This window comes from Panthera onca, chromosome C1 (genome assembly GCF_046562875.1).
Source record: "Panthera onca isolate mPanOnc1 chromosome C1, mPanOnc1 haplotype 2, whole genome shotgun sequence".
Taxonomy (NCBI): domain Eukaryota; kingdom Metazoa; phylum Chordata; class Mammalia; order Carnivora; family Felidae; genus Panthera; species Panthera onca.
In genome coordinates this window covers 62,883,334-62,910,416 of record NC_138346.1, presented here as the reverse complement: position 1 = coordinate 62,910,416, position 27,083 = coordinate 62,883,334, and the positions used below count along the sequence as shown (strand labels likewise).

The 27,083-nt window shown below is 36.0% G+C and overlaps 1 protein-coding gene across 1 annotated transcript in view; it reads left to right on the top strand.

The window, feature by feature from the left end:
- Window positions 1-27,083, top strand: part of UBR3 (ubiquitin protein ligase E3 component n-recognin 3) — a 237,715-nt gene that overhangs the window by 199,845 nt on the left and 10,787 nt on the right. The window contains exons 33-35 of the mRNA XM_081796370.1: window positions 8,344-8,468; window positions 13,620-13,727; window positions 13,848-13,973. Of these exons, the coding sequence (XP_081652496.1) occupies window positions 8,344-8,468; window positions 13,620-13,727; window positions 13,848-13,973 (359 nt within the window). The remainder of the gene's footprint in view (window positions 1-8,343; window positions 8,469-13,619; window positions 13,728-13,847; window positions 13,974-27,083) is intronic.

Below are 27,083 nucleotides of genomic sequence, written 5' to 3'. Positions count from 1 at the left end.
CATTGGTACCCCCTGGCTCTTTTGTCCCCAGAGAGGCAGTGCTACTTCTCTCAAATGCACTCAAGAAGACAAACTGTCTCTCCCAGTGCGACCCAGGGGATCTTCAGGCCACACTGTCTGCTCCTGGGCCTCCAGACTTCTAAAACTTTAGACTTTGAGCTCCACTGCTTGTAAAAACTTGGAATAATCACTCCCTTTCATTTTCCCTGTGTGGTTTTGGGGAAGGGTTTTTTCTTGTTCTGTGCTCTGTGCCCTGTGCCCTGTGTGCGTTCTTTCTCTCCTCTCTGATCAGGGCTTCCTCCCCTCAGCAGCACCATCAATTTTTTTCTTCCCCAAATCATGAATCCACACCTCCTACCTTCCACAACGTGGCCTTTTCTCCCTCTAGTTGTGCAGTTTGTTTTCTCAGTCCTCAGATCAATTTCTGGGGCACATGTAATGATTTGATATTTATTTAGCTGTGTTGAGAGGGACAAGGAAGCATAGGGTTCCCCTACTCCTCTGCCATCTTAACTCCTCCTTTCAAGGCCTTTTAATTTGTGATTTAAGAGTTCAAAAGTAGGAATCCATGAATCTCCTAAAATGATATAGGAAATTTTTATATGTACATGTGCATTTTTTCTCTGAGAAGCTCCATAGCCCTTAACAAGGTTTTCAAAAGGATCTTCACCCCTAAAAATTAGTTAGCTATAAATTCTCCTGAGGACTCCTGGTTATATGCAGTAATAAGGAATAATAATAAGGAAGTTGCTTTTGTGCAGTTGGAGAATCAGAAGTAGATTATAGTGGGATGAGAAATGACAGGGCAATGAGGAAACAGCAGAGAGAACTATCAAGAACGAATGTGGGGAGAGAGCAGAAGGTATGTGTGGATATATCAAAGGAGCTATTTTTTGTTTGTTTTTAAGGTAGGAGAGTTTTGAGCATGTTTAAATTTTTGCCATTTCTCCATTAATAACTGCCAGTGGTACTTTTACCTTAAGTGTTACTCTCTCCTGGAAGCCTTTCTCTTAAATATGTGTTTTTCCCTTTCCCATAATATCTTGTCTATAGTTCTGTTTTGACAGTTTTCTCAGGAAAATAATGGTAGATTTTCTTTAAATCCCCTGCTCTATAAACTATCAGTTCGTCTATGATTTGCATCATTTTACCTGTATCCCTAGTACCTACCTGCTACATAATATGCCCAGTAAATGTTTGTGGACTGGATATGTTAAATATCCAGTTGTCTTATTTTCTGGTAAATTGCTTATTTTCTATTTTGAAATTCAAGAAAGCTATTGCTTTGGTTTGAATCTTTATGTCTTATATTATGGTCTTTTCTATATAATGTTCTTTGAGAATGTTTGCAGTTTAGTAGACCCAAACCACAATTGCCCTGAAGTATACCCAAGGGAGCAGCTTTAACTACCTTATTAGTTGTTAGATGGACTCGGGATCTTTTCTCGGTGCTCTGTTGATTAATGCAAAGAAAGTCTTACTAAACTATTTGGGTTCTTCACTCATCAAAGAGAAAATAGAGTTGAGTGTATCACACAAAACACATCTCAAGTTGATTTTTGTTGTAGACTAGACTTTTTGAAGAGAGAACATGTGTACTTAGAAGCTCAGATCATGAAAGAGAAGATTGAGAAGATTTGATGTTTATATGGATATGTGCAAAGTGCTTTACTGAAGTAGTGCAATAGTATATTTCTTTATAAAAGTTTTTCATGGTAATTTTAAGAAAACAATAAAATGTCTGATACAGTCTTTAGATTGTGTCCTGTTTACTTGTATGATTTTCCCCCAAGAGTTTTATTACTTTACATATATTATACTTTGTCCTAAAAGAAGTTGGAGTATTTTGTGTTACCTTAACTCTAAAACACTTTATGGGAAAGGAATTTCTGCAGGCATCTGAATCCTGTTTGTTTTAATTATCTCGCCTGCACTAAGCATGGTACCTGTAGGCAAGCCAGTATCACCCCAGAAGACTGTCGGTTCCTTGGATTACTCTTATAACACCCAGCAAAAATGCCGTTACATAAAGAGGGTACTCACTAAATATTTAATTATCTTATTTTTGAAAATTTCTCATTGTGTGTTTATACATTACCCATGGGAGAGAATCTGGTTGAATCAGATTTTATTGGTATCATTAAAGAGTCACGCTGCTGTCTCAGTTATGTCAATACCCTTTGAACTATTTATTCCTTTTTTAGGATTTTTATCTTGCTGAAAATAAGTCAGAAATAAGGCAAAGATTTACACATGTTATCTATTTAAAATGTCTTCATTTCATGAGTTATGATGTTTACAACTTTTTAAAATGATGATTTAAATATAAATAATGAAACTGATGACTTCATGTTCTCAAATAGTCTAATGATGTGGATGTTGCACCTGTCTAGGAGGTCAGAAACTTCAGTTCTCAGACGTTTAGAATAGGAAGTAAGGAATATAATTTTCATTTTTGATTCTAAGGAAAAATTCACTTTTTAAAGAGCTATAGGCTAACATTTCTATGATACCAAACTCTGTATCTCATGAAATCAGTTTTTTTAATTATTAAGCAGCCTTCCCAGCACCATGATCCCCCACCCTTGTTTCCTGTCATGTAGTAGCTCTATAATACTTAAAATCTGTGCCATCATGGGGCGCCCGGGTGGCTCAGTCGGTTTAGTGTCCGACTTCAGCTCAGGTCATGGTCTCACAGTCTGTGAGTTCGAGCCCCGTGTCAGGCTCTGTGCTGACAGCTCAGAGCCTGGAGCTTGCTTCAGATTCTGTGTCTCCCTCTCTGCCCCTTCTCTGCTCATGTTCTGTCTCTCTCTGTCTCAAAAATAATTAAAAACACTAAGAAAAAAATTTTAAAAAAATCTGTGCCATTGTTCATGGTCTGTTTGCTTCTAAATGCATTTCAAGTTAAGTATTGGTCTTCCTTTGTTCACATTCAGGTGGTTTGATGGTGGGCTTTTGGTTTTGGTTGTTTTAAAATTTTTTTTTTTTTTAACGTTTATTTATTTTTGAGACAGAGAGAGACAGAGCATGAACGGGGGAGGGTCACAGAGAGAGGGAGACACAGAATCTGAAACAGGCTCCAGGCTCTGAGCTGTCGGCACAGAGCCCGACGCGGGGCTCGAACTCACGGACCACAAGATCGTGACCTGAGCTGAAGTCGGACGCTTAACCGACCAAGCCACCCAGGCGCCCTGGTTTTGGTTGTTTTAAAAGCACATTGACTGAGAGTAGATATCCAGTTTCCCTCTCCTTTTAAAATGTTGATAATTGGTTTGAAGGGCTTTGTTCTCTGTTGCAGCCTTAGAAGATAACAACCTGGGAACCTAATGTACATGTTATATGAGTGATTCCTTGTTTTCTTCCAAGTCCCTGAGAAACATTGACTTCACGTGGCAATCATTTAGTAAATATTTGTTACATATGTTAGTGAATGTGAGAACTTAAGCAAAAGCTTAAGCTTAAACTGCCATTTGAAATACTTGAAAAATGATGATCACCAAGGCAGATAAAATGACTACAACTAGGAATTAGTACATTGCTACAAGGAAAAGCTATGATTACTCTTATACTGGCTCTTATTTCCTTAAAATATATGACTTTTTTTTTTTTTTTTTTTTGAGTGTTTATTTTGAGAGAGAGAGAGTGCGGGCACATGCACACACAGGGGAAGGGCAGTGAGAGGGAGAGAGAGAATCCCAAACAGGCTCTGTGCTGACAGCCCTGATGCAGGGCTCCATCTCATGAACTGTGAGATCATAACCTGAATTGAAATTAAGAGTTGGACACTTAAGCAACTGAACCACCAAGGCCTCCTACTTCTTTTTAAACAAACAAAAAATCTGTGTAGTTTACGATGGGAGTACTCATATATGAGTGATATTTCTGAGCAATATTAAATGACTTCCTCATTTTGTTGTGATTAGTAGACAAATTCTATTAATTTTCATCATTCTATTGAAACATTCAATTAAGTCATGAAATAGTCTTTCCTTGACTTTGATGATACCATCCTCTTCTGGTTCTCTTCCTATCTCTTTTTCACTCGTTTTCATGGCTCCTTTTTATTCACCTCCTCTTTTCACCATTTTTGGAGTTGTCTCTTAGTTCCTATCCCTTTCTGAATTTTGTCTTCTTTCCCATAGTGTCAGTTCACCTGTTCTCTGATGATTCCCAAATCTCTAGCTGCAGTCGACAATTCCTTGGTGAATTCCTTAACTCATTTTCTACTCATCAAGACTTACTCTTTTCCTCTATTTCAGTCGTTCCATTTTAGTCAGTGCTGCTACTGTCTACTCTTTGTTATACAATGAAAGACACCATCATTCTCTACCTCCAAAAGGCTACCAAGTCCTATCATTTTTGTCATCTAAATACTTCTCTAATTTAACTCATTCTCTCCATCATCATCATTCTTCTGTAGTTCAGGTCATCAAATTTCTCAGGTATGGTACTTTTGCTGTCTGTTAATAGGTTGTCTTGCCTCTAGTCTTGGCTTGTTTCAATCCCTTTCTTCTAAAGAAGCAGCAGTGAACGTTTTAAAATGCAAATCTGATATTATCATTCTCATGCTTAAAGTGTTTCAGTGGCTTATTACCCAGTCTGTATGCCTGTAGATATCAAACAAGTAACAAATACTAATATATTGGGGCAGCTGGGTAGCTCAGTTGGTTGAGCATCCGACTCTTGATTTTGGCTTAGGTCATGATCGCAGGGAACTGGGATCCAGCCCTGCATTGGGTTCCGCACTGAGTGTGGAACCTGCTTAAGATGTCTCCCTCTCTCCCTCTGCCCCTCTCCCAGCTCGTACTCTCTCTCTAAAAATAAAAAAATGAATAAATAAACCAGATATTTACTGATTGCCATTGCTGATCACTGTTTTAAGCATTTAGGTATAAACCTTATTTCACTTAATCTCTTTAAGGTAGATGAGATTATTGTCTCCATTAAATAGAATAGGAAATAAAGCAAGTGTATATTACTAACCTGCTTGAGATCTGAAGAGTCAGAATTTAAATCTAGACAATTTGGCTTCATAGCCTAAATTCATTCTTAACAATAATGTTATATACTGACTACTTGTGAAATAGTCTTTGGTTTGATGTAATTGGGAGTAGGAGACTGATAAGCTAGAGAATGAATGCTTGGCCAAAGAGGACAGTTACTACTCAGTTCCAAATCATTGTTGGCATGTAAAAATGTGGCCCCAGTGTTGTCAAATCTTCCTGTTTTTTTAAGAGTAAGGGGAATTCTTGACTTGTATAAGAAATATCCTATTTTTAAATGTCAGTAACTAAAAACTAAATAGGATAGAGGCAAACCAAACCTCTCTGTAGACCACAGATAGCCTGTAGTTCATAACCTTCCATCTTCAGCAATAAAGATTGCTTTCCTAGCCTCATCTATCAAAAATCACTACTTGTATTCTAGTTACACTGGACAGTTTACAGTTCTTGTAAACCTTAGGCTTTTTCTGTGCCCTCAAAACATGGCTTCATCTATCTGGAATCCCCCTTTCTTTACCTTTCCCTTCCCCCTTGCCTTCTTTATTATGGCTTATTTCTCTTCATCATTCAAGACTTAACTTTCCTCACTGAAATAGAAAGCTTTATTATTTTTTTTTTCTATGCCTTGCCCTTGAATTAGGTTAGTTCCTCCTCTTATTTTCTCCCAGTATACCATGTGTATACATGTAGCCCTCTGTTTCTCTCTTCCTCTCTCTCTCTCTAGATTGTAAGTTCTTATTGTCTTTATCCTGGCATATGTTCAGCACCTAGGTGTTAGGACATTTAGAAATCCATTTAGAGCTAGTCTATAAGCACAAAGGAAGAGCACTAATGTACTCACATAACCAAACTGTAGGAGTTAAGGGTAGTCTCAGGAATGACCAGAACCAGAACTTTGGATGCTGGCATCTTAGGTTTCTTGTCTTAATGGATCTGCTTTATTCAGTGTTACTTTAGACAGTCTGCCATAGACTAGGAACATGACCTGTGACACTCTAGACTCACATTTTTATACCTTCCATTTACCTCCAGTTAGAAAAATCCCACAGCTGGCTCAGCTATAAGTTCCCACCCCGAGTCATCAACATGAGTAAGAGACAAGGCTCGCACGTGTATGCACTCACACGTACTCATTTTAAAATCAGGAAAGATTTTCCTTAGGAAGTGACTTTAAGGTGTCACCTAAGAGTTAGCCAGGCTTTGAGGAAGGAAAGAGTGTTTCAGCTTGTACAGAGACTCAGTAGAAGGATGCTAGATATTTCTTTTAAAAAGATCAGTTTGGGTGCCTGGGTGTCTCAGTCACTTGAGTGTCCAACTCTTGTTTTCAACTCAGATCATGATCTTCTGGTTTGTAGGATCAGGCCCAGTGTCGGGCTATGTGCTGACAGAGCAGAGCCTGCCCTCTCCCTCTCTCTCTGACCCTCCCCTGCTCGGTCTCTCTGTCTCTCTCTCTCTCAAAATACATAAATTTAAAAAAAATTAAAAAGATGAGTCTGGCTGTAAAAAATAAAAATAAAAAAGATTGCAGGGGACTAAGAGGTGATGCACATAAACCACTGTGCAAGAAAGACTTAACATAGAAGACCTGTTAACTTTTGAAAGGCCTGCTTACAAGGTTGGCACTTAACTGGCATCTGGGAACTTTGATTTTGGAAGGGTCTCTACCACCCCCACCGTCCACAGAACTGATGGGAGTGGGTCACTATGCCTAAACTGTACAAACAGTGGTTTATGCCAAACACACCTGCTTTCCTCCTGGGAGTCTAAAAACCTAGTTTGTGCTAGGCAAAGGGTGCCTGTGTGAACTTCCCCCAGTAAAAACCTTGGGCACTCAATTTCTTAACAGGCTCTCCTGGTGTCTGTATCTCACAGTCTGTTATAACTTATTGCTGGAGGAGTTAAGCATGCCCTGTGCTAGAATACTGGTAAAGAACTCTGGATTTCATCTGGACTACACCCAATGTGCCTTTTGTCTTTGCTGATTTTACTTTATAGCTCTTGCTATAATGAATCATAGGACTGTATATTGAGTCTTGTGAGCCTTCCTGTGAATCATCAAGCCTGGAAGTGGTCTTGGGGCACCCTGAACACAACTACTTAGGGCTGGAATTTTGGGCATAGGCAAGAAAGGATGGAAGCCTGGTCTAGGATTTTAGAATTGACTCGAGATATTTTTAAAGTAGAATTGACAGGACTTGGTGATTTTTTTTCATGTGGGGAGAATGAAATAGGAAAGTATCAAGGATATCTACAAGTTTCTGACCCCAGCAACTGACTAAATGGTAGTATCCATTTATTAGGGGAACCGCATAATATAATAGAAGGAATACTGAATCTGCAGTAAAATCATCTATATGGATTCAAGTTCAGACCTGGATGTTTATTAGCTTTGTTATCAGCGGCACATCATTTTGAAACTCAGATGTCCAACTGAGACTTACGAGGATTGAATGAGACATTCGAGGAAATTTTCTAAGTTATTAGCTGTATGTAAATATTACTTGTAATTTTTTTTTTTTCAACGTTTTTTATTTATTTTTGGGACAGAGAGAGACAGAGCATGAACGGGGGAGGGGCAGAGAGAGAGGGAGACACAGAATCGGAAACAGGCTCCAGGCTCCGAGCCATCAGCCCAGAGCCTGACGCGGGGCTCGAACTCACGGACCGCGAGATCGTGACCTGGCTGAAGTCGGAGGCTTAACCGACTGCGCCACCCAGGCGCCCCTATTACTTGTAATTTTTAAGCTACCATTTATTAAGTACCTAATATGTGCCAGAAGCTACCAGGCATTTTATGTATTGTTAATATTGTTTTTGCATTGTTATAGTTGTAAATTGAGTTTTAGAACTCAATTAGAGTGGCTAAAATACTGGGATTTCTTTTCTTTTTTTTTTTTAACTTTAGAAGTTTTGTATTATATATAATATGATATGATATGATATTCCTTATAAGGTTTATATAATATTAGAAGTGGATGAAGTGTTGGTTTAACACTGTTCTCAGACATCATTGTTAAGTACATAATGATCAGGAAGGGGATTTGCCAACATTACACAGCTTGAGTGGCATTAGCACTCTGTTCGTCTAAAACAGAGCACACTTTACGCTGCGCTAAATGCCTCTCATTTACATATTCTGTGGATGAATAAAGGAATTTTGTTTTCATAATTTCAGATCAGGTGGGTAGCAAATATAATATCACCTTATAATTTCATTTTATTAGGTGAAGTGTTGAACAAAAACCAATTACATGTTCAAGGAAAGATGTATTTGTGAAATGATCTTGAGTACAAAATGTCTAGATTCCAAAGAAATAATGATCCTCTCTTTCTCTTCTAGACCACTTCACCTGCATTGTGAAGGTGCTTTTCACCCTACTATACACACAAGCTCTTGTGGCACTTTCAGTTAAATGCAATGAGGAAGATAGGTTAGCCTGGAAACACACGGGAGCTCTCAAAAAGGTTGGTGTCTTGTCTGAATTTGTCATTTATAGTTTGGTGAACTCATTTAAGTTGGAGATATGAATGAATGAGATTAGATGTTTGAAAGGCAAAATGAGTTATTAATAGTATTTCCACTGGAAATGGAGCACCTTCAGGTTAAACAAAGTTAAAAATGTTTCCTTGGATGGTGAAGTCATCTTCATCTATCTCTAAACCTTGGCCTTTTCCTCTTCTTATTTGGGCAGTTTTGTTTTGCTTTTGCTTGTAAGCCTTAAACTTAGAGAAGTTATGAAAATTGTACCAACACAGTGAGTAAGTAATAAAATGTCTGCAGACTTACCTATTTTACTTATTTGTCATCTTTTCTTCTCCTTGCTCCTATTTGCAGTCAGTCCAAAGATGGCTTTTGATGTGTCACCTATAAATTTAAAAATCTTAACCTTTTCTTAATTATGCTTCTTTAAATACTAATTTTTCTATCTTAAAAAAATGTGTAAGTTCTTACAAATTTAAAGTTCTCAAGTTAAAATTACATAAACAATTTTGAAAAATTGTCCAAGTTTAGTTAAATGTAAGTGTTTTCAGTGACTTGAGAACAAATGTGATACTATAGAACCGAAGAACTGACTGAGTGGTTTGGCTTAGAGGTAGGTAAAATAAGAAAACTACTTCAGGGTGTATTTGGGGAAGTTGGTAGGAGAAAATAGTAAGTGTAGTGTTAACTGAACCTCTTGATTGGTTTATAGACTCTTCAATAGGTTCAAACCTCTTTGAAAGGTTCCAATTATCTACTTAAATCATGGGGCGCCTGGGTGGCTCAATAGGTTGGGTAAGTGTCCAGCTCTCAATTTTGGCTCAGATCATGATCTCACAGTTCGTGAGTTCCAGCCCCACATTGGGCTCTGCACTGACAGCCTGGAGCCTGCTTGGGATTCTCTCTCTCTCTCTCTCTCTCTCTCTCTCTCTCTCTCTCTGCCTCTCCCCCACTTGTGCTCTTTCTCCCTCTCTCAAAATAAACATTAAAAAAAAATCACATCTACTTATGTCAAAGGAAAGAAAATCCATGATAAATACATGAAATGTATTCAATGTAATCTTTACTTTTATCACTAGTTTACTCCCAAACCATGATTTGGTGTAAAAAAAAAAAAAAAAAAAAAAAATTAATATAGTATCACCACCAAGCTCATAATGTCTTAATTAGGGATATTGGTTGGACACTGAACCTGAATACTAGGCTGAGCTCCTGCCACTAAATAGAGCTATTATTTTTTTGGTCAAGACATAAACTTCCCGAATTTTAGTTTTCTCAAAGGTAATTGAGAGATTTGGACTATATGATTTATAAGAGCTCCTTTATTTCTAAAATTCTCTTATTCTAAATTCTCAAAATGGATATATCTTTTCCCTTAGTGATTTTTCCTCCTTGTTCCTAGTTTGTTCTTGGATAATTTTGCCTTCTGCAATTTTCTTTTTTTTTTTTTTTTTTTAATATTCTTAAAATTTCTCTGCACTGTAATCTGATATTTGGGTTGTTAGTATTCAAATAAGGTATATTAAGTTTCTGTGCTGTTTCATTGTTTACATATGTTTTCTTTAGTAAGCTGTCTAATCATGAAACAGTACACATTTGAAACATTTTCTGATATAATTTGGGTCTAAATCTATTCATCTGATTGTTTACTAAAATGAGACCTAATGACAGAAAATCAGGCAATTGTAAATCTATGATAGAACTAACTTAGGTAACTGTTCTATCAATTTTCTTTCTCAATTTAATAATTGTTAGCTATGTAAAAGAACAGTTAATGAAACATTTAATGTAAGGCATATTCTTATCAGAACATAAATTTAGAAGTTTATAGCCATATAAATTGCTTTTAGCAAATAAAAACAATATGATGTTCTCTTGGTTAGTTTGCCACATGTCACTAGCTTTTTCTGTAATAGATCTAAATATTTAGGTACACAGCAGCTGGTAAATAATAGAAACAATATTACAAGGAATGAAATACATCATTGTGATTTTCAACTATTCTGCATCATTCATTCATTTCCTTCTTCCTTTCCTTCTTCCTTCTCTCACCCCCACTTCTTTACTTATTTCCTTTCTTCATTGAGTCTCATGTATTCATTCTATCCCTCTATTTTCTTATCCTCAGGTATTGATAATTCCAATGAAAACAGATTTTTGCCAGCTGTAATCTGGCCTAGGGCAATAAAAATATAGGTACTATGTATGTATTTTTAAAGGGATATTAGAGTTAATTTGATAATAAGGTTTAGTTGTGCTGGAATAATCATTATTATAGTTAGTATAAATTGTGTTCTTTTGGTTACTAAAATTTCTCTTAAAAGACTCTTTACAACAGGATTTCATAATCTGAGGTCCTGTTGTGTTGTGTTGTGTTGTGGTGTTTTGCTGGGGAGTAGGATGATAGCATCCAGCATATATCCATAGTGTCTGTCATCCCCAAAATTTGAAGAACTACTGTAATTTAAACAAAGCATCTGCCCAACACATAACTGTTGGATCTCTCAACTCTTGATCTTTCTCTTTAATTAACTGCATACCTTTGCCACCTTTCCCATTGGATTCTTTTGATCTGATTCTAGGTCTTTCATCCATGGTCTCCTAAGTCCTCTTCTTAAGCTTTACAAGCCTATTTGTAAATTCATATATTACGTATATAAAAATATGCTTTCTTAAGACATATGTATGAAATAAAACTATTTTCTTGTCTAATAATCTGATCAGAAGAATTCTCAATCCAAAAGAGTGAATAGTATATTATATTTAACTTTCTGATCTGATATAGTACTTGCCATGTATAAAAAAAAGTTCTTAAAATATATTTGATAATAATGACTTAAAAGCTGATTATCACTCAGTAACTCACCTGGATGATCTGAACATCATTTCTTATTATTGGAGGGTATTTTTTTCCATAAGTTAGAAAGTATTTTGACTTGAAATACTCTTCTGTTGCTATGTATTCTGTGTATCTTTTACTGAAGAATATATTGAATTTAGGAAGATTTTAGGCTGAATTGTATATTTCCAGAAACTTTAATATGTGCAAAATCATGGTAATATTTTCTTTTGAGTCTTCTACATTTTGAGTTTAAGTGAACTCTGTTTAAAAACTACTCTGATTAAATTAATTTTTGTGTTTTTTTCAAGTTTTTATTTAAATTCTAGTTAATTAACATATAGGATAATATTGGCTTCAGGATTTAGTGATTCATCACTTACATATAATACCCAGTGCTCATCACAAGTGCCCTCCTTAATACCCATCACCCATTTAAACCCCCATTGGGGGTAGGTCACATGATTTAAAGAGTGCGGTTGTAGAATCAGAACTGTTTTTGTAGTTTAGAATCAGGACATGATAACACTACATGGCTGAATGATATGAAAAAGAAGCAGAGGAGTAACTTAAAGATAATGCAAAGAACTTATTACCAAAAGAGATACATCTAGGCAAGTTCCAAGGTCAAAAATTCCAACAGTACCAAAAGAAATTCTATTAAGTAGGCAGCAGGTGTTTATTGCTCAAATTTTTGTTCTGCAAATGGATATATATAAAGTACAAAGCATAGTTCCTGACATTTTGGAGTTTACTGTCTAGATGAGGAGAGCATAATAACACAGGGGAAGACTAAGGATCGTCAAATAACAAATTCTAAAGATCGGACTGTTAGTGATTATCAGATGGTCAGGATAAACGTATATATCCCATAGTGTGTACTCAAATCTTATATTTTACTATGTAAAAAGTATAGTTAATGAGTAGAATAAATGGCATCATAGCAAACTTATTACTGTAGCCCATTTTATACTTTATTGTATCTTTTTTAAGAAATGTTTTTTTAACGTTTTTATTTATTTTTGAGACAGAGAGAGACAGAGCATGAACGGGGGAGGGTCAGAGAGAGGGAGACACAGAATCTGAAACAGGCTCCAGGCTCCGAGCTGTCAGCACAGAGCCCGACGCGGGGCTCGAACTCACGGACTGCAAGATCATGACCAGAGCCAAAGTCGGCCGCCTAACCGACTGAGCCACCCAGGCGACCCTATACTTTATTGTATCTTGAAACAACCTCCAGTATCTCAGTGAATATAAAGAGAAACATTTGTATAAAAACTTATTGATATAAATTTGAATTTATAAATAGCCATTATTTTTCCTTTCTTATAAAAATACAGCATCATTAAGCTTAATTAATTTATAAGCTGTTATTTAATGTATCTGGATTTTCTTTATTAAACATATTGTCATGTGGTGCCTGGATGGCTCAGCCTGGGTGGTTGAGTGTCTGACTCTTGATTTCAGCTCAGATCATGACGTCACGGTTGTGGGATTGAGCCCCACAGGTCTCTGCACTCAGTGGAGCCTGCTTGGGATTCTCTCTCTCCCTTTCCCTCTGCCCCTGCCCTGCTCGCACTCTCTCTCAAAATAAATAAATAAACTTAAAAAACAACAACAACAACATTGTCCTATTTTATTTTTACATTAATTTTTTTAAAGAAATCCCATTCAAGGAATTTGACAGAAATTGTAAAAGAAAAAGTTTGTGGTCCATGTTATTTCATGCATGTATGATTTTACATTATAATGAGTGTATGTATATATGCTGCTTTTGGCCTTTTTCACATCATATTATAAACATTTTTTCATTCAGCTCAAATTTGTCATGTCATATTCACTGCTTATAAAATGTTCTATTGAGTTGATATGGAATAATTTAGGTAACTGCTTTACTTTTGTTGGTCATTTCTAGTTTTTCAGTATTGTAGTATTACAGTGAATGTCTTGGGGGTTTAGTTATTTTTTTTATTTTAGATTATTTGCCTAGGAAGAATTTCCAGGAGTGGAAATGACTGAGTCAAAATATATGATTTACATATGTTTGTTTACTCATTCATTATATAATTCATGTCTGTCTTTTAAAGAAGTATTGCAATAGTTTTAATCCCATGCCCAGTTTCCTTGCGAATCCAGAGGTGTGCTGTTGTACATAGATTTGGAGGACTTGAAGTTTACATGTGTGAAAAATAATGTAGTCATAACTATACCCCTACTTATTAAGAAATGTTCTTTCCAATGTAATTTTTTTTGTAATTTTCAGTGACTGATGGAACTAATTTTTCATTTCTTCCAGAATGCATGTGATGCAGAAAAGTCTTATGAAGTGTTACTGAGCTTTGTGATAAGTGAACTGTCTAAAGGAAAGTTATACCATGAAGAAGGAACTCAGGAATGTGCAATGGTATGCTCTAGGTGTAGAGATTATTTGTTAAAAATTTAGATTTTGTTGCCATTATGAATATAATTTTTAAGCTGTATCTATTAGAGAATGAATTGTTTAAATTCTCTTTTTTGACTTTAGGTTAGCCCTGTTGCTTTGTCTCCTGAATCCATGGAAAAATACTTACAGGACTTCTGCTTACCTTTCCTCAGAATCACCAGCCTTCTTCAGCACCACCTTTTTGGGGAAGATTTACCTAGCTGCCAGGTATAATTTGGGATAGTATTTATATGCAGGACTGTCATGCAAGTGTATGTTAGTCTAACTCAAAAGGAATAAATATTTAGAACATTTACTATTAATGTTATTTTTTTGTATTTGCTAGCATCCACTCATTTTTATGGTATTACTAATATTTGATATTAGAGCACTTTTAGATGAGATCAGTGATAATAAATGCCCAATACTTGTATAGGATCATAGTATTCATATTGATATATTTAGCATTATTTTTATCATATTGATAAATTAATCACTGATCATCATCTGCCTTTCTATCCTTTTAAAAGTTATGTTGATCAGAAAGCTCGTTGTCTGAAGACATGATGGCATTTATATAACTTTAGGACAGGAAAATGCTCAGTTTGTAGCCAGTTAAGTTAAAAATTTGGATATATTAGTGGTTTAGCCTATTTCATAAAACTGTGGGTTGATGTGAGTAGGCAAGAAAGTGACAGAATGGGGAACCACTATGTTTATAGGGTTATAATCCTGACATTATCTCCCATCTGTTTCCAGGGAATTTGATATTAATTCCATGGGAATTAAGACATTTATCATATATATGGGCTTTGAAACTTGTAGTATATCAGAATTAAGCAGTTGATTGTTCTTTCTCTCTTAAGTAATTGACCATTGCATTAAATAGTTTGGATTGTTTGGTTTTTTCAAATGATTCAAGATAAACTCTATACATTTGTCTTTGAAACATTCAGAATTTATGGACACTGAATAAATTAAAACTGTTCATCCATTAGATTTTCTTTCATAGGTGTTTTATTTTTAAATTTCAACTTAAAAGTGTTTTCTTCTGCCATACAGTAGTTGTGCCTTATCCATGGGGAATATGTTGTAAGGCTCCTAGTGTATGCCTGAAACTGGGGATAGTGCTGAACCCTATATATATTATGTATTTTTTCTCTGTACATAAATATCTATGATAAAGTTTAATTTATAAATTAGGCATAGTAAGAGATTAACAACTAATAATGAAACAATTATAAGAGTATACTATAATAAAAGTTATGTGAATGCTGTCTCTCTCTTAAAATAACTGTATTCACCCTTCTTGTGATAATGTGAGATGACAAAATACCAACAGGATGAGACGAAGTTAGGTGAATGATGTGTAGGCATTGTGATGTAGTGTTAAGTTACTATTGACCTTCTAACTATATATCAGAAGACGGATCATCTGTTTCTGAACCACAGTTGACCACCAGTAACTGAAACCACAGAAAACAAAACTGGGATAAGGGGGAACTACTGTCTGAGCATCTTCAAGCATGCGGGATATTAATTTTTTAAAAATATGCTACTTCATTAATTTTTCTTTCTTCACATTTAAAGGCCATAGGCCATGGCTCTTTGTATGCTTATTACCTTATGGTTTATTTTATCATTTGTTTTTATTGGAAGTTATTTTTCTCCCATAAGTTGGACATTATCTGGAAGCAGAAGCTCTTGAACTGGGCATTGAAAGTTGGTTGGGGGTTGGGTGTACAGTGATGCCTATAGTAGAGCACCAGGCACATGCTTAGAACAGGGAAGGAATGCATCAATTAGGAGGCCTGAAAGGAGCAGTGCTACTTAGTGTTAGAAACACATTAAGGGGAAGTTGTAGTGAATCTTGAATTTCACATGAAGAAATTTGGACCATTGAAAGATTTGGGACAAAAATGTGACATGATTCAAATTTTATTTCAGGATGAAATTTCATTCTAATATTAGACAGATTTGAGACTGTGAGGAATGGGGTGCCTGGGAACAGAAAAGCTAGTTGGGGAAGGACATAATAGAAATAGAAGAGGATAGGGAGCAATTAAAGATTACAGAGGTGGAGTAGTCAGGATTTGACAGCTAGTTGAACATGTGGGAGTCAAGGGAGAAGAGAGAGTCACACTGTACTTGGGTTTTGGGCCTCTGAGACTTGAACCTTTCTGGTATAGTTAATAGAAGGAGGAAGTATGGAACAAATCTCTGGGACCTGAGTGAAAGAATTTTGCATATATTCAAGTTGAGGGGTTGTTTGGATATGGATATATTCAACTGAAGTTAGATTACAACTTTAGGTAGAAGTTCTCTTTTTGTTTAGATTTCTGTCATCTGTGTAATCTAACTTTTGTAGATTTCACATTTTTTTCTTTGTGTCACTTTCATTTAATTTTTTTGGTTAGCGATATATTTATTCTCACAAATACTTTTATAATCAATTTGTCAATTTTCTTCCAATAGCCTACAAGATGTTAGATGAGAATTGCTTTGAACATGTAGTTTTAAGACATTGAACATAGTTTATATGTCCATTCAGGGCTTCTTTTAATTTTCATAGAATTTTTAAATTGTCATCTTTTTTATGTTTACTTTATTTCTGAGAGAGAGAGGCGAGAGAGCACAAGTGGGGGAGGGGCAGAGAGAGGGGGACAGAGGATCCGAAGCAGGCTCCGTGCTGAAAGGAGTGAGCCTGATGTGAGGCTTGAACTCATAAACTGCAAGATCATGACTTGAGCTGAAGTCAGATGCTCAACCAACTGAGCTACCCAGGCACTCCTAAAATTGTCATCTTAAAGTCTGGAACATTCTTCATAAAGTGAACCCAAAAGGCTTTATGGTTTTAGTTTCTTTCTAAATGATGTGTTATTTCTGTGACACTGATTACTTCTTGCTGATATAGAATAATACTATTAATTTTGGTGTGTTCTTGTAACTGGTCACTTGCTGAACTCTTACTAATTCGAATAGTTTGCCTGTTGATTCTTTTAGGTGCTTTATGTAATTATCATATCATCTGAAAATAATGAGAATGTTGTCTCTTTCCTTCAAATATTTATTTTTCTATTATTGTCTTAATACATGTCTAGTGAGTATTTTGAACAGTGGATGTAACAGGCAGCATCCTTTTTTTTTTTAAGTCATTTTTTTTTTTAATTTACATCCAAATTAGCAAATAGTGCAACAATGATTTCAGGAGTAGATTCCTTAGTGCCCCTTACCCATTTAGCCCATGCCCCTTCCCACAACCCCTCCAGTAACCCTCAGTTTGTTCTCCATATTTATGAGTCTCTTCTGTTTTGTCCCCCTTCCTGTTTTTATATTATTTTTGTTTCCCTTCCCTTATGTTCATCTGTTTTGTCTCTTAAAGTCCTCATATGAGTGAAGTCCTATGATTTTTGTCTTTCTCTGACTAATTTCATTTAGCATAATACCCTCCATTTCATCCACGTAGTTTCAAATGGCAAGATTTCATTCTTTTTGATTGCCGAATAATACTCCATTGTATATACATACCACATCTTCTTTATCCATTCATCCATCGATGGACATTTGGGCTCTTTCCATACTTTGGCTATTGTTGAGAGTGCTGCTATAAACATGGGGGTGCATGTGTCCCTTCGAAACAGTGCATATGTATCCCTTGGATAAATGCCTAGTAGTGCAATTGCTTGGTCATAGGGTAGTTCTGTTTTTAGTTTTTTGAGGAACCTCCATACTCTTGTCCAGAGTGGCTGTATCAGCTTGCATTCTCACCAACAATGCAAAAGAGATCCTCTTCGCATCCTCGCCAACATCTGTTGTTGCCTGAGTTGTTAATGTTAGCCATTCTGACAGGTGTGAGGTGGTATCTCATTGTGGTTTTGATTTGTATTTCCCTGATGATGAGTGATGTTGAGCATTTTTTCATGTGTCAGTTGGCCATCTGGATGTCTTCTTTGGAGAAGTGTCTATTCATGTCTTTTGCCCATTTCTTCCCTGGATTATTTGTTTTTTGGGTGTTGAGTTTGATAAGTTCTTTATAGATTTTGGATACTAACCCTTTATCTGTGTCATTTGCAAATATCTTCTCCCATTCTGTTGGTTGCCTTTTAGTTTTGCTGATTGTTTCCTTCACTGTGCAGAAACTTTTTATTTTGATGAGGTCCCAGTATTTCATTTTTGCTTTTCTTTCCCTTGCCTCTGGAGATGTGTTGAGTAAGAAGTTGCTGCGGCCAAGGACAAAGAGGTTTTTGCCTGCTTTCTCCTGGAGGATTTTGATGGCTTCCTGTCTTACATTTGTGCCTTTCACCCATTTTGAGTTTATTTTTGTGTGTGGTGTAAGAAAGTGGTCCAGGTTCATTCTTCTGCATGTCACTGTCCAGTTTTCCCAGCACCACTTGCTGAAGAGACTGTCTTTATTCCATTGGATATTCTTTCCTGCTTTGTCAAAGAGTAGTTGGCCATATGTTTGTGGGTCCATTTCTGGGTTCTCTATTCTGTTCCATTGATCTGAGTGTCTGTTCTTGTGCCAGGACCATACTGTCTTGATGATTACAGCTTTGTAGTATAGCTTGAAGTCCGGGATTGTGTGATGCCTCCTGCTTTGGTTTTCTTTTTCAAGATCGCTTTGGCTATTCGGGGGTCTTTTCTGGTTCTATACAAAGTTTAGGATTATTTGTTCTAGCTCTGTGAAGAATGCTGGTGTTATTTTGACAGGGATTGCATTGAATATGTAGATTGTTTTGGGTAGTATCAACATTTTAACGATATTTGTTCTTCCTATCCAGGAGCATGGAATCTTTTTTCATTTTTTTGTGTCTTCTTCAGTTTCTTTCATAAGCTTTCTGTAGTTTTCAGTGTATAGATTTTTCACCTCTTTGGTTAGATTTATTCCTAGGTGTTTTATGGTTTTTGGTGCAACTGTAAATGGGATCGATTCCTTGATTTCTCTTTCTGTCGCTTCATTGTTGATGTATAGGAATGCAACCGATTTCTGTGCATTGATTTTATATCCTGCAACTTTGCTGAATTCATGAATCAATGGTAGCAATTTTTTGGTGGAATCTTCTGGGTTTTCTATATAGAGTATCATGTCATCTGCGAAGAGTGAAAGTTTGACCTCCTTCTGGCTGATTTGGATGCCTTTTATTTCTTTGTGTTGTCTGATTGCAGAGGCTAAGACTTCCAATACTATGTTGAATAACAGTGGTGAGAGTGGACATCCCTGTCTTGTCCCTGACCTTAGGGGGAAAGCTCTTAGTTTTTCCCCACTGAGGATGATATTAGTGTTGGTTCATTCATATATGACTTTTATGATCTTGAGGTATGCTCCTTCTATCCCTACTTTCTTGAGGGTTTTTATCAAGAAAGGAGGCAGCATCCTTTTTTGTACCCTATCCTAAGAGACTTCTTTTAAAGTTTCCTGTGCATTTCTTTTTGTTTCTTTTTTATTATTATTATAAATGGAATTATTTAAAATTATATTTTCTAGTATGTTGCTAAGATGTAGAAATCCAACTGGATTTTTGAACATTAATCATCTACATTTATCCACCTTGCTAATAAATTCTATGATTATTTGTAATAGACAGTAGACTCTTGAGTTTCACAAGACATTTAAAAAATTTTTTTAACATTTTGGTAAGCGTGGGAATTCATCAAGAATGGTACCTAGTACGTATTCCAGCACAACATTCTGCTCTCCACAGTAATCTTTAGACTTCCTAATTTGGTTAAATGTCTTAACCTAACACTATTTCTACTACTATGGTAGTAGCGGGCTAATTATAGTAAACTATATGGTTCTCCTATATTTTCTCCTACTTAAATGCAGCCTGTCTTATTTATCCCCTAACTCCGGAATTCTTACAGAGGGACTTCAGGTAATTTTTGAATTCCATAGCATTACCTGTAAAATGTTTGTGTATGTGTATTTTTCTTAGAAAAAAATGGTTATCAGACTCTTCTAGGGGACCTTGATTATCACCACCATCCCAACATTTGAAAATCAGTGCTCTAATATATCTCCTTTAATTCTTTTTTCTCTCTTCTGTCAAACAATAGTTTTGCCATGAATATTTATATTGATAGCTAGCATTTATTGTATACTGACTACATGCTAAGCACTGTTAAGTGCTTTGCGTTTGAATTCATTTAAGTTCCACAACAATTCTGAGATGGCTGTTATAGTCCTCACTTTACAGACAAGTAAACAGGCCCAGAGCTGAATAATCTGCTCAAGACTCACAGCTAGTATTTAAAGCAGCCAGGATTTGAACACAGTCAGTCTGCATGCCAAATCTGAACTATTACCGTCTGAACTGTGCTACTGCTTGCTACACAAAACTTTTTTTGAAGCACTGAGTTTTCTTCTAGTATTCAGTCTATAAAAACTGTTAAAATATTGCATGTTGTACTCTCTTTGAATCTCAATACAGTTGTGAATACTTCATCTATAGGTGTCTCTTTTAGTACAATAATAGGATGATCAATTTATTGATAGCTGAATAGACATGGAAGTAGCCAAAAAAAATTGAAAACATCTGAAGTATCCATCAATGAGAAGCTTGTTAAATAAATTGTGTTTTTTTCATACAATGGAATACTCTTCAGAAGAGAATAGAGGGCACCTGGGTGGCTCAGTTGGTTGAGCATCTGACTTCGGCTCAGGTCATGGTCTCACAGTCCATGAGTTTGAGCCCCATGTTAGGCTCTGTGCTGGCAGCTCAGAGCCTGGAGCCTGCTTGAGATCCTGGTCTCCCTCTCTCTCTCTGCCCTTCTGGCACTCATGTTCTGTCTCTCTCTCTCTCCCACAAAAAATAAATAAACATTAAAAACAATTTTTTAAAGAAAAGAATAGAAAGTTTTCTATGTATTAATATGGAAAAATCTCAAAAATATTTTAAGTAAACAAAGGCAAGGTATGCTTATATTAAATTCAGTAGGGGAAAAATAGTGGTTTATACACACACACACACACACACACACACACTCTGGAAAAATACATTAAAAAATTATAGTCAGTTCTAGGGCGCCTAGATGGCTCAGTCGGTTAAGCATCCGACTTCGGCTCAGGTCATGATCTCACAGTTTGTGAGTTTGAGCCCCACATCGGGCTCTGTGCTGACAGCTCAGAGCCTGGAGCCTGCTTCAGATTCTGTGTCTCCCTCTCTCTCTGCCTCTCGCCTGCTCATGCTCTGTCTCTGTCTCAAAAATAAATAAAACATTTAAAAAAAAATTATGGTCAGTTCTTACCTAGGAGTTGGGATTGTGAGTTTGAGATTTGTATCGAAAGGGAACAGAGATGGTTGAAAGTTTTGTTTTTTGATGATATCTTTTCATACTTCCTAGTGTTTAAATATTATAAACATACTCTGCAATAATTATGTTTGCAGAAAAGAAAAATATATATTTTTTGAACAGGTAATGTATTCATAGTTTTCAAAATTCAAAAGTACAAACAGTTTCTTTTTTTAAAAAGTTTTTATTTAAATTCCAGTTAGTTACCATACAGTATAAAACTAGTTTCAGATGTACAATACAGTGATTTAAGCGCTATCATACAACACCTGGTGTTCATCACGGAAAGTGCACTCCTTAATCCCCACCGCGTATTTGACCCATCTCCCCACCCACTTCCCCTCTGATAACCATCAATTTGTTCTCTCAGACAGTTTTTTTCCCCTTTGCTCGTTTGTTTCTTAAAATCCACATGTGAATGAAATCATATGGCATATGGTATTTGTCTTACTCCGCTTAACTTATTTCGCTTAGCATAATACATTCTAGCTCCATAGATGTCATTGCAAATGGCAAGGTTTCATTCGTTTTGATGGCTGAGTAATACTTCATTGTACATATATACCACATCTTTATCCATTCATCCATCACTGGGCACTTGAGCTGCTTTTATAATTTGGCTGTTGTTGATAATGCTGCTCTAAACATTGGGGGTGCATGTGCCCCTTCAAGTCAGCATTTTTGTATCCTTTGGGGTAAATACCTAGTAGTGCAATTGCTGGGTCATAGGGTAGTTCTATTTTTAACTTTCTGAGGAGCCTCCATACTGTTTTCCAGAGTGGCTGCACCAGTTTGCATTCCCACCAACAGTGTAAGGGGGCTCCCCTTTTTCCGCATCGTTGCTAATATCTGTTGTTTCCTGTGTTGTTAGTTTAAGCCATTCTGACAGGTGTGAGGTGGTATCTCACTGTGGTTTTGATTTGTATTTCTCTGATGATGAGTGATGTTTCATATGTCTGTTAACTATCTGTATGCCTTCTTTGAAAAAGTGTCTATCCATGTCTTCTGCCCATTTCTTAACTGGATTATTTGTTTTTTGGCTGTTGAGTTTGATAAGTTCTTTATAGATTTTGGATACTAACCCTTTATCAGATAATGTTGTTTGTAAATATCTTCTCCCATTCCATAGATTACTTTTTAGTTTTGTTGATTATTTCCTTCACTGTGCAGAAGGTGTTTTGTCTTGATGAAGTCTCAGTAGTTCATGTTTGCTTTTGTTTCCCTTGCCTCTGGAAACGTGTCTAGTTAGAAGTTGCTACACCTGATGCCTAAGAGGTTACTGCCTGTGTTCTCCTGTAGGATTTTGATGGTTTCCTGTCACACATTTAGATCTTTCATCCATTGTATTTATTTTTGTGTATGGTATAAGAAAGTGATCCAGTTTCATTTTTCTGCATGTTGCTGTCCAATTTTCCCAACACCACTGGTTGAGGAGACTTTTTTTCCATTTGTTATTCTTTCCTGCTTTGTTGAAGATTAGATGACCATATAGTTGTGGGTTTATTTCTGGGTTTTCTATTCTGTTCCATTGATTTCTGTGTCTGTTTTTGTGCCAGTACCATACTGTTTTGGTGACTATAGCTTTGTAATATAACTTGAAGTCCAGAAGTGTGATGCCTCCAGCTTTGCTTTTCCTTTTCAAGATGGGCTTTGGCTATTTAGGGTCCTTAGAGATCACTTCATATTCAATATATGAATATCTTCCTCATTTTGTTTTACAGATTCAGAATATTTCATTGTATGAGGTACCAGGATTTATTTAATCAGTCCTCCATTAATAAATATTTGGGTTATTTCTAGTCCTTTGCTCTTTGTAAATGATACAACAATGAATAATAGTATATGCAAGTAATTTTGCATGTTTTTTTTTATTGTATTTGTAGAATAAATTCTTTGAAGTGATTTGCTGTGGCAGCCCTTACACGCACTTATAGTTATGATGGTTGTTACCAAACTACCCTTCATTGAAGTTGTACCAATTATGTTGGCAGTAATGTATGAGAGTTTCCCTATACTGTACTTGTATCTACTTAGTGTGTTATCACACTGTTTGATTTTTGCCTCTAGATCTTTTGTCTAGGTAAAATATATCTCCGTGTAGTTTTTATTAGCATTCCTCCTAAGGTTGAGCATGTTCCATATTTAGGAGCCATTTTCTTTTACTCCAATTTACTTATTATATAGCACTTCTTTTGGAAATAATTAGAGAATGAAAAAATTAAAAAGATAATTTACTGTCTGATCTTGAAAAAAGTATCTCATGACTTTTCTTTGTTTAGAATAATCTGCCACTCTGTTTTGTTTAAGTTGAATGGGAAACTTTTCTTTCATTTTTTATTTCTTTCATAAATTTTTCCTCAGCTATGATTCTTTCATTTTAGTGAACTGCATTTGGACTCAGTATCTGCTTCATAAAATACAGGCCAAGTAATCATGAAGTAGCCTAGGAATCCCAGGAGAAAAGAAATACATTTATGTAAATCTTTGTTAATTTTTATTGATCGTTGGATTTCCTGTCACAAAGATGAAAATGTTGCTATTTTTCTACCATTGGTAGTTCCCTTTTTCTCAGGTTATTTTTTTGCCTTACATTAGAAATAACTGTCTTCTCTCAATACAGCAGGAAGATAAATCATTTATAAATATATATGCACAAAACAACAAAACTCCAAATTACGTATGCACAAATTGACAGAATTGAAAGAAAAAACAGACAAATCCACAATTACAACTAGAGATTTCAGGGTTCTTTCTTACTAGTCAATAACAAGTAGACAGATAACCAAATAGTATAAATGTATCTGAATAATACTATCAATCAACTTGGTGTAATGACATCTATAGAATACTTCACCAAACAATAATAGAACGCATATTTTTTACTAGTGTACATGAAATATTCACCAGAATATACCATATGCCAAGCCATAATGCAAGTATCAATACATTCAGAAGAACTGAAATCATACAACACATTTCTGCCACACAGGAATTAAATTAGAAATCAATAACAAAAAATATGGAAATCCCCAAATGTGTGGGAATTAAGCAACATACTTTTAAATAACTTACATTAGATCAGAAATTCCAAGGAAATTAGAAAATACTTAAACTGAGTGAAAATGAAAACACAGCATAGCAAAAAAGTGGGATGCCACTAAAGTAGTCCTTGGAGAGATACAGCTTCAAATGCTTATATTTAAAAAGAAGAAAGTTCTAAGGGCACCTAGATAGCTCAGTCAGTTAAATGTCCTAGTCTTGATTTCAGCTCAGATCTCAGGTCATGAGGTCAAGCCCTGCATGGGGCTCTGCACTGATAGCACCAAGCCTGCTTGAGATCCTCTCTCTCCTTCTGTCTCTGCCCCCGCCCCCACACAAAAAAGTAAGTAAATAAACATTTAAAAAATTGAAGAAACTTCTCAAGTCATTTGTCTAAATTTCTACTTTATGAAGCTTCTAGTTTCAAATTAGACCCCGAGCAATTAAAAGAAAGGAAATTACAAAAATTAGAGCAGAAATCAATGAAGGAGTAATGAAGAGACAGTAGAGAAATTCAGTGAGTCGAAAGTCTGTTTTTTTGTAAAGATCAGTAAAATGGATAAACCTAAAATGTTAGGAGCTCAGCTGAACTGGGAGAAAGAGAATTGAGCTGCTGGGTGTCAGAGTAGCTGATTAAAGTCAGTCACAAGCCAAAAGTGAGAGAATTAGGTCTTCAGTCACTTACTGTGAAGCAGGAGGCTAAGACCAGAAGAAGTGCCAGTTCCTTCTGTTCCATTTACCCTTATGGAATGAAATGGTACAACAGTGGAGGATCAGGGGTATCAGCACAGATATGGGGATCTGTTGAAGGAGCCCCAAAAGCCCCGAACTAAAAGCTCTGGCAGTGTTATGGACTCTGAGATAGAGAAGGGGTTGGGGAGACAAGGATAAGAGTAGAAGACACTCCTTCTCAAGGCCTCAGATAAAGAAGCCTAGGAATAAGGTACCAGGGCTGGGAATGTAAATATATGAAAGAGTGTGACAGGATGGGGGTAGGGGGCTGAGAACTTGACTAGAAATTCCTTCAGAGACTGCAGTGCATTTTGTCTGTGTACTGGATCTGAGGTAGGGAGGGCGGTTTTCATCCACGAAGCCTGCGAAGTAAAACCTTTATGAATTGCCTATAGTTAGGTCTGAAAAATCACACGTAGAATTTTAACCAGGAGCCAGACTCCTCACCAGATCGATAAGAAAAAGAAAAGAAGGTACAAATTACCAATATCAGGAATGAAGGAGGAAACATCCCTACAAAACTGTAAGAGAATATTATGAATAACATTTGCCAATAAATTTGATAATGTAGATTAAATGGACAAATTCCTTGAAAAATAAAACTTACTAAAACTGACTCAAGAAGAAATAGAAAGTCTTAACTAGATCTGTATAAAGTAAGAAAGTTGATTTAGCTATTAAACCTCTATCATTATTATCCTTCCAAAAAAGAAAAATCAACAACTTTATACCAACAAAGATAACATCATGGTGAATCCTATCAAACATTTAAGGAAGAAATTCCATTGATACATATAAACTCTTTCAGAAAACAGAGGAAGAAGAAACAGTCCAAATTCATTTTAATTGGCCAATTTTACCCTGACACCCAAATCAGGCATCGTGAGAAAACTACAAACCCACATCTTTCATGAACATAAAGCAAAAGCCTTGACAAAATATTAGCAGTAGAAGAGGATAATACATCATGGCCAAGTGGGTTTATTCTAGGAATGCATAGTTGGTTCAACAACAAAAATCATTTAATTTAATTTAATTCACCATATCAATAAAAGAGATTTTTAAAAAGCATATTATCATCTCAGTAGTCAAAAATTTTTTTGGACGAAATTCAATTCCTGTTCATGGTAAAAACACTAAAAAAACAACAGAAAGCAATTTTTTTCAGCCTAATAAAAGAAATGTATGAAAAATGCATAGCTAACATCATAATTAATAGTGAAAGATAGGAAACTTTCTCCTGAAGATCAGGAACAAGACCAGGATGGCTGCCCTCATCACTTCTTTTTAGTATTGAATTAGAGGTTCTGGGAAGAGCAGTTAGGCAAGAAAAAGAAATAAAAGGCATCTGGATTGGAAAGGAAGAGGTAAAATAACATCTGTTTTCAAATTAGATAATCTTTTATGTGGGCAAATTATAAGGAATCTCCAAAAAACTATTAAAGCAAATCACTGTGTTCAGCAGAGTTATAGGATACATGATCTATGTACCATAAAAAAACAAAACAAAACAAAAAAAACATCTAATTTATTTGCACTGGCAGTGAGCAATCCAAAAATGAAATTTAAGAAATAATTCCAGGGTGCCTGAGTGGCTCAGTTGGTTAATCAGCTCAGGTCATGATCTCGTGGTCCGTGAGTTCAAGCTCCGCATTGGGCTCTGTGCTGACAGCTCAGGGCCTGGAGTCTGTTTCAGATTCTGTGTCTCCCTCTCTCTCTGACCCTTCCCATTCATGCTCTGTCTCTCTCTGTCTCAAAAATAAATAAATGTTAAAAAAAAATTTTTTTTTTAAAGAAATAATTCCATTTACAATAGGGCGATGAAAATATTCTGGAATTAGTTTGTGATGGTTGCACAATTCTGTGAATGTACTAAACTGTGCATGTTAAGAGGGTGAATTTTATGGAATACAAATTACATCTCAATTAAAAAAATATATGGAGGAAGGACTTGTATCCAGAATATGTTAAGAACTCTTGTAAGTCAATAATTAAAACAAAAACCACAAAGTGGGCATAAAATTTGTATAGGCACTTTTCATAGGAATGATATGTGTGAAAGAGAGGCGCCTGGGTGGTTCAGTTGGTTAAGCATCCAACATCGGCTCAGGTCATGATCTCACAGTTCAAGCCCTGCTTCAGGCTCTGTGCTGACAGCATGGATCCTGGAGCCCACTTTGAGTTCTTTGTCTCTCTCTCTTCTGCCTCTCCCTCCCACCCTCCCTCCATTCCTTTCTCTTTCTCTCTCTCTCCTCCCCCCTCCCAAAAATAAGT